This window comes from Ornithodoros turicata, chromosome 5, assembly GCF_037126465.1.
Source record: "Ornithodoros turicata isolate Travis chromosome 5, ASM3712646v1, whole genome shotgun sequence".
NCBI lineage: Eukaryota > Metazoa > Arthropoda > Arachnida > Ixodida > Argasidae > Ornithodoros > Ornithodoros turicata.
Genome location: NC_088205.1, coordinates 51595241 through 51603762, shown reverse-complemented (window position 1 = coordinate 51603762; position 8522 = coordinate 51595241). Strand labels below are relative to the sequence as shown.

The following is an 8522-nucleotide window of genomic DNA, read 5'->3' as shown; positions in this document are numbered from 1 at the left end:
TTGAAGTTGCGTTTTATTCCAGCCGCATTCATTTTGGGCGCTGAGATTCTTATGTCAAGCGGCGGTACTTCACCTTTAGACATAGCTTCATTACATAAGCACAGCAAAAGACGCTGGTGTCTATTTTTACATCGATTAATGTTCAGTCGCGTTCGGGCAGTGGAATGTAAGAGCAGAGTCCATTGTAAACAGGAGGAACAAGAACAAAGAAGTAAAAAAGAAAAAAAAGCACGGGCGCAGGCTCCCAGAAAAAAAAGAAAGAAAAGAAGAAGCACACACACACACACGCAACAGAAAACAAAAACAAAAGAGAGAGAGAGAGAGAGACAGAGAAGATTTATGAGAAAGGAATTTTCCCCTTGCACTGGGGGTTTCATCGGTTTTAGAATGTACCACCAACCCGCAGGATTTTAACCTTGTTTTGGTATGCGACTAACACCATCCTTATACAACTTAGTGGACAGCATCAGACATCAGTCTCGGTGCAAGTAATAAACTCTCGAAAGCAGGACAACTCTAACATACTCTATTCTATTGCATCATAATTTAAAGATTTTCCCCGATGTCATAGGGAGCTCAGGGACGTCTCAAGGATCCTATGAAAAGGACTTCACTCGGTTCAACCGATATAATAGAAAACATGAACGGATGATCCGCTTTAAAAATCTCCTCTTCGCATACCATCAGGCAACGCTTCTGTCGAATTACAGCCCCCGATGCAGCCGCAGCTTCGGTTCCTTCCTCGTTAACTTCCACAAAAGCCTTGTGTACAACTTCGGAAACCTTGAGATCATCGTAAGCGCTGATTCCTGTCAGGTCAGCCGTATCCTTGAACGCTTGCTGCATTCCCATCTTACGTAGTATGCCCTTCAATGTTGTTCCCTGTTCCAACTTGAACTTAGGCAGGTACAAGGAAACGTTATGTTCGGCTGCAGTGTTGAAGAGGAGGGGCTTCAATTTCTCTGGCGTCAGTGCAGCTTCAAGGAACGTCAGACCCTCAATATCGTCCGGAAGCAATATAGCCATAGCCACGTTATTACCCTTGTAGGGCAAAATTAAGGCGGTAACTTTCAAGTCATCACAGCGATTGATCCGGAACCTTCCTTTCTGAAACATCATCTCGACTTTACGTGAAATTTGAGAGGTTTCATAGAAATCCATTTCTTTGGTGGAACTCTGCTTAAATGCTCGATCCCAAAGACCCTTGAAATAAATGGCGTTCACAAGTACCAGGGTTGTGAATTCATCCAGTACTCCTTGCGGAAGAAGGTCCCTTATTTTGCCTTCTGTCGCCTCATCGACCCAAAGGTTTATTTGCTTCCTGGATCCTTCTACGTCGCTTCGGAAATTGACGGATACGGTTGTGGTGTCGTAGAAGTCCTTGAGAAGCTTGCAGAAATCTTGGACTGGATCGAATGTTTCTTCCAGGAAAATTCGGTTGGCGATGTGGAGTGTGGTGTCTGGAGTAAACTTTTTGAAGCAGTCTCGAAGTTGCGAGAAATGCTTGTGGAGCGGAAAACCACTCTCCACCCGCATGGCTGACATGATCTCGTCAGCCGTATTACCCCGTGCGCCCGCAACTGTCATGGCAAGCGCCGCTGCTATGCTGAATGGGGAGCAGAAGACGTTCCCGCTTTCACTGGCGTGCTCAACTTGAATGTGCTTGTAGATGTCCAGGGCGAAATTTAGTAACGGTGTCGTTGGGATACAGGCCATGGCACGATGATGGGAATTCGGCAGGTCTCGTCTGAAATAAAAACAGATAATGAAAAAGCTTTCGTCGTTCTGTGGACATCATGGACGTCATCCTGCACTTTGCCGGTTTCTTCTGTTCTCTTTTTCTCTTTGAGTAGCCCAAAATGTGCACATCGTCTATTCATGCATGCGTAAAGTAATATAACTTGAGTACTCGAAAAAAGGAACTAATTACATGATTACATGTTACGTGTCGAAGAAACTCGTCCGCAGGAGGTGTCTACGCGATGGCACTGGAACAAGTGTCCTTTGGAAGGACTTCGCTGAGGAGGTCATATAAAGGCTGTATGCACAATGGGAGGCAAAACAGTGGTTAATAATTAACTAGCCCAAGAAACGCTCGAAGTGATCGACGAGGATGAGGTCCAGGTAACCTTGAATGGTCTGTAGTTTCGTTGAAAGAGGCTGAATGCCGTCACACTGCGGCCAACAAAGGTGACCAGCTCGCGTGGTTCAGTGGCTAGCGTGCTGGCCATGTCACGTCGAGACTGGGAAGATTGGTAAGTCTGGGAAGATTGGGAAGGAATTGAAAGACTGGGAAGATCCCGGTGGTTTATCCTGAGTTTTCCTCAGGCGCTTTCAGACATACGTCGGCACAGCTCCCTTAGAAGTCGGCCCAGGACGCACATTCCCCAGGGCGTCAGTCGTGACGTTGCCCACGTGCTTTCTGTTCGAATTGCCCCACAAAAATGTTTGCATAGTTCGGGGATACACGTGATCCCATAGCTGCACCTTGCACTTGGACAAAGTGGTTGTCATTAAAAGTAAAGTTATTATATTGGAGAACGAGTTGAAGAAGGTGAATAATGGCGGAAATTTGGAGGATCTCAGAAGGGAAGGAAGAGAGGTAAGTTTCCACGGCGCTAAGGCCTTCGTCATGTGGTATATTGGTGTATAGTGATGCAACGTCCATGGTAACGAGAGTCATGTTACTAAAATCCATAAAGTGGTCGTTTAACGAGTATTTTGACTAGGATATCATTGGTGTCCTTGACGTATGATGGAAGAAGCAACGGAATGTGTTTTATGCAGTGGTCAACAAGAAGGGATATGTTTTCAGTCGGTGGGTTGATGCCTGAAATTATCGGTCGGCCTGGGTTGTTCTCTTTATGTACTTTGATGAGGAGGTAGAAGGAACCAGGTGTGGAGTTCTTTGGTTTGATGAAGTCTGCAATGTTGCGTGGAATCAGATTTTTGTCAAGGAGCTCGGTAATACTTTCGTTGATAATCTTACAAAACGATGCCGTAGGGTCATGGTCAAGGGGTCTGTAGAACGAAGGGTTAACCAGGTGCTTGTTAGCCTCACTAATGTAGTCTGAGGAATTCATAACAACGATGCCGCCGCCTTTGTCAGCGGGCCTAATAATGATATCATTCCGAGATTTAAGATTTTTCAATGCAATTCTTTCTGATTTTGACAAACTGCAACTTGAAGACGTTAGTGTGCGTTTCATGTCATTAAAGACTGCTTTGATGTAATTATCAATTTGATGGCTAGTTTTGGAAGGGCTTATTTAGTGACTCTAATATTAACAGGTATGACACGCAAAGGATTTAAAAATGTAATTTTCAGGGTCTGGAGAATCCTGGAATTTTCAACAGCCATTGAAAACCCTTGTCTTTGCACTATTTCTTGTTCTCGTGGAGCTGCTAGTCCAAATTACGCTCATCCGGAGTCAGAACGATAGTTTTGAAATCGCGGGAGTTAGCACTCTTTACAATAGGAATCAGCAGCAAGAAATTAACGGCTCGCTTGGTTGTATTAGTCAACTTTCCTTTCTGCCCTGCGATCTTTATCATTCAGGAGTCGTCAGTCACATCAGTGAACTGATTCTTCCACGTGATACCTGCAGCTCATAGACATTTTTGTAAGATATTGGAGCCGTGGTAGTAAACTATGTACTGTAACTGTAACTACTTACATTCCCGACAAAATGACGGCTGTAGCTTAAACGATCATCGAAAAACCCTCGAATTTTTCTCCCCAAATTCAGTGCGAACTGTGGGTTACAGTTGCACAGTTCTGCGTCGCGACTGTACCTAGCTTTGCAGTATTCTCTTCAAGACCCGAAATCCAGGGACTTCAGAATATCCAGTGTCTCCCAACACTAGTTCAGGTGTTCATATTATTATGACGTCTCAGAAAAATCATGGCGACCTAGAGCACAATTTTCCCAAGTGACCTTGAAGCTCCGGGGGGGGGGGGGGGGGGGGCACAGTCCCCTTGCTTCCATCTCGGTACGCCCAGGTGGTCGAAATTATCCGCAGTCCTACCATGCGGAACGTCCAGCATGTAGCCACACAAATGTGGGCCTCGTAGCCAGTGCATCCCCAGAAGAGCACCGTACTCATCTCCGGCAGCTCTTCACTCGTTCACCACGAGTTTGATGTTCCATCTTTCACCTTTGTTGGGTGTTGGTGAAAGGGCTCGCCGTTGTCGGCCTCACAGAGGTACTGGACTCTTTCTCTCTAGTTTTGCTTAGATACATCGATGACATTTTTGTTATTTGGTCCAGCGATGAAGATTCACTGCGCTCGTTTTTTGAACATTCTAACTCTGTTCACGATACAATCAAATTCTCTTGTAACCATTCTAACACCTCGGTAAATTTCCTCGACGTTAATATATCTATACAATCTGGCAAACTTATTACCGACCTCTACAAGAAGCCAACTGATAAACGTCAATACCTACACTTACCAATATACGTACCACCCAAATTTCCAAAAAAGGAATATACCGTACGGCCAATTTACACGCCCTAAGCGCATATGCTCTAACGAGAATGATTTTCTTGAACGCGCTAGAGAAATGTCAGTTGATTTTCAGAAACGCAATTATCCGCCGAAACTGATAGAGAACGCTCTATTAAAACGTAGTGTTTTGCAGAGAGATACATTGCTCTCTCATCAGCCTATTAAATAGCGCCATCATATCGCTTTTGTCACCGTCTACAACAAAACATTGAACAACGCTAGATCCATTCTTGAACGTCACCTGAACATACTGCACAGCGATGAAAAACTAAAGATATTTTCCCAACTGCTCCAGTTGTAACTTTCCGCAGATTTCGCAGTATTCGCAACATCCTCACCTCCTCCCGCTTAGTGCGACAGCAACCCGGTTGCTCTCCTTGCAATAAAACACGCTGTCAAACATGTCATTTCATAAACCCATGTACATCTATCTCTAGTAACGCTAATTCCTTTACATTCAAGATACGACACTCTTTAGATTGCAATTCGTTTAATTTATGCTATTTGATTATGTGCAAAAAATCCAACGTCCAATATATTGGTGAAACATCAAATGTTTCACCAATATGCGAGAAAGATCTTATGGCCACAAATCTGACATAATTAATAATCGCCCCACCCCTGTTTCTGTACACTTTAATGCATCGGGACATGACTTTAATACTCATCTATCAATTGTACTCCTTGAATCCGGACATACAAATGACATAAAACGAAAAAATCGCGAATCCTACCTGATCTCTAAATTTTGCTCCCTTCAGCCACACGGGTTAAACATATACGCTGGCCCGTTACAGTTGTTCAACTTTTAATTATGCTTCAAGTGGGTCGTCCTTCCGTTATTCAGGAAGTGTGGATGTTGGGGGTGGATGTGTTCGCCGGCCGGGGGGGGGGGGGGATGGCAGCGCGGCCGGCTGGGGACCGCGGAGTGACCTTGAGCCTTCCCCGGAACTTACAGGGAGCATCGGAAGGGTCGCCTTGCGTTTTTCGGCGGTCTGCACTGTGAACTTTCCCCTGTTATGTGTCTGTGACACATGACCCTGGGCTGTATTATTTGGTCTTGTCCGGTCTGCTTCGTTTTTTACTTATTTTGCTTATTGCTGTTTTCAACTCCCTCAGCTAGATAAGTTTCTTCGATTGTGTTTTTGCTTGTCTATTTCCCTTTCCCCCTCCCTTTCTACTGGTATATATACGTCCGGTTGTATGGCTACTCTGTAACCTGATGAAGTGCAGACTCTGCACGAAAGTATTGTTCATCTTAATTGTAATAGAGTGTTCCTACCCGTTTTCCGTTCACTCAGTGTTGCTCAAGTAGACAACAAATCTCCCTTCACATCTTCACATCTACACTCATTCATATTCCGAGCCGATGCGGTGAAAATATGACAGGGCCTTCATGTGTCAACGAATAGACAATTTACAAACGGCAGCCACAGTGGCATCACCATCACAACAACAGGGCAGTAGCGGCACCTGGTGCACGACCGGCATAGTGCCCGTTGTGTTTGTACCACGTTTATACAAATCATGTTCATTCACGAAAAGTATGGGGCCGGTTCCGACGAGTAGGTGTGTCCTGTCTTTGATGTACTGTTCCTAGTTTCGCAGTGTTATGGTGTTACAGTCGCCAACAGTCAGCCATGTTCATTCATTCTGCTTGAGAATAAGAGGATCGTCGGCGAGAGGGGCCACCCAGGGATAGAGCACGCCGGCCCAAGGCACGATCGTTGCTAGCACCTGCAGACGTCGGGGGGTGCAGGACTCATCCCCGGGGCCCGTAATTGAACCTCTGTATGCAATAAGGGGATAGGTCGAAAAATCCCAAAATGAGAAAATGGGAATGATATAATTATCCGTCCCATTACACACATGCATTTCCCGTTTTTTACCATGCTGTAGCGGGCCAACAAATCGCAATAAGGTCCTAAGTTTTCATTGGCAGGTGCATACTGGTATGTAGATGTCATTGCAACAAAAATAGTAAAAAGAGGATAAGACGACTTATCCCCTTATTGCATACAGAGGTTCAATTTCTCTCGACGGCCCTGTTTACGATGGGGTACTACAAAGGAGCACTGTCGGCACGTACGTACGGTGTCTTTGCATATAATGACACTAACGAGGCCCAGTTAATTTTGGATAAATATGTACAATTTTTTTAAAATATGTCAGTGACAACATAGTGTGGCGCCGTCGGAGTGGTAGCGTTCGTTCATGTCCCCAGCAAAACGGCAAAGTACATAGAGCCGAGGCAAGCTCCATCTATGGACGACACAAATACCTAGAGCCTCTAAACAACGATGAAATTCAAGTAAAGTCCAATCCTAATAGAACCTACAACGTACATTTGTTCTCGCAGCAGGGTGTTTCCTTAACGGGGCGAGCCCAGCAACGACGGCGTTTGTTGTGTTGGCTTTGGCAGCATTAGAAACTGTGAGAAACCTCTGTACTACAAGGACCGCGCCGCCCTCTGACGCCAACGTGCGCCATATTTGATGAGGGAAACTGCAAACGCGGGCTTTCGTAGGGATTTGAAATGTGACCCTACAAAAGCCGGATAGTTTTTGTGCTTGGATGACGTTCGGACAGTTTGGAGCCGTCACATCTGTGTGTTATAGTTAGTGTGCTACAGAACTAATTATCTTAAAGCTGTTTAATAAGCTACTATCGCGTTAGTTCCCTTATGTAATATTCGACTCATGCAGGCTCCGACTTCATGTCAACCCGACTCACTTATTTCTTAATCTGTTTTCTTCGCAGCTATCAGACACTCTCCCGCTAGTTTCTGCACACACCCATTTTCTGCTTGCGATTCTGGATAATTTACTACTCCCTGTTGCCGCTGTTTTAGCAGCCTTCGCATCAGTAGTGTGACACAGTAGTGTGACATAGTGTGACATCTCCGGTGTGATTCTCCTAATTACAAAGTTAGAAAATTAAATTAATTAATTAATCAGTTAATTGCGTGACAAAAAATACTATTAAATGCTCCAGGTCACTGGTAACACTATGCACTTGGTTTCATTCTTCTGCGATGATTCATTATTTTTTAAAGGTGGGGTCAATCTTAAATGGAACACCCTGTATATGCTGCACGTGCCGTAGTTCGACCACCTGCGCGGTTCTTTTTTGACGGAAATCTCCGACAGACGGTGCTGGAAGCAATGTTTACCTCCCCCACATTGCTACCGACCTCGGCCGGGATTCAACCCGTGATATACAAAGAGTTCATAGTTGGATGATTCACTGTACCATACAGGCAGGGTGCGCCTCCTACGCCAAAAGTACAACTCTACAACACAGTGGAAATACTGATACAACAGAAGGGGTGCCATTTGCACCGACGCACCTTTAATATAACTGCGTCCAGAATAAACAGGACCTCCGACGATTGCTGAATAGCAATCTCGTATAGAGTCTTCACGCATTAGAGCAAATCCGCCGACGTTGCGAATACTAACGCGACTTTAATGAAAAGTACTATCCATGCTTTTTTAGCTACACTGTGCCCATCTTGTGCCCCTCCATGTTCGCCCAAGCTCTGCAGACTTCGTCAATGCAGTTTAATCCCGTTTGGAAGCTCAAATTGAGTTTCAGTGTGTAAACCTCCAGATATAGAACGCCATATGTTCCAATGGTAGTCCATAATGGCTGTTCTGAGACAGGAGTACAATCCCTGACCGTCGCGAAAGTGAGGGACATTACGCTGTCGCAGAAAAATTGAACGCCAAGGATAATGATGTCACATTGATTGCGATATTCCTGACGGTGAGATGACCACAATCGTCAGGTTGAGTGATTGTAACGTCGTACGCCGTCTCGAAAGCAGGTGTAACCCCATTCAGTCCTGAAGGAATGCGAAAAGGGAACGTCTTGCAGTTCAAGTAGCAGTAGTCGCGCCTCAGATGACCATCGCCCACCGCCCGGGCTACGACATCGCCACTGCCCAAAGCTCCTTTTATATCACGTAGCCGTTGATAATTTCAGTTTAGCTCTAATCGCTGTCCTTA

At 45.2% G+C, this 8522-nt stretch overlaps 2 protein-coding genes across 2 annotated transcripts in view; one reads left to right on the top strand and one right to left on the bottom strand.

Moving 5' to 3' along the window:
* On the bottom strand, positions 1-6951 carry LOC135394467 (leukocyte elastase inhibitor-like). The gene is made up of 2 exons (XM_064625209.1): positions 6858-6951; positions 1-1747 (listed from the first exon to the last, which is right to left on the bottom strand). The coding sequence occupies exon 2, from the start codon at positions 1714-1716 to the stop codon at positions 577-579; it is 1140 nt and encodes a 379-aa protein (XP_064481279.1). The 5' UTR covers positions 1717-1747; positions 6858-6951; the 3' UTR covers positions 1-576.
* LOC135394466 (uncharacterized protein C05D11.1-like) overlaps positions 5985-8522 on the top strand; it is a 42243-nt gene continuing 39705 nt past the window's right edge. Inside the window, exon 1 of the mRNA XM_064625208.1 lies at positions 5985-6081. The gene's annotated coding sequence lies outside the window, so the exon portion shown is untranslated. The remainder of the gene's footprint in view (positions 6082-8522) is intronic.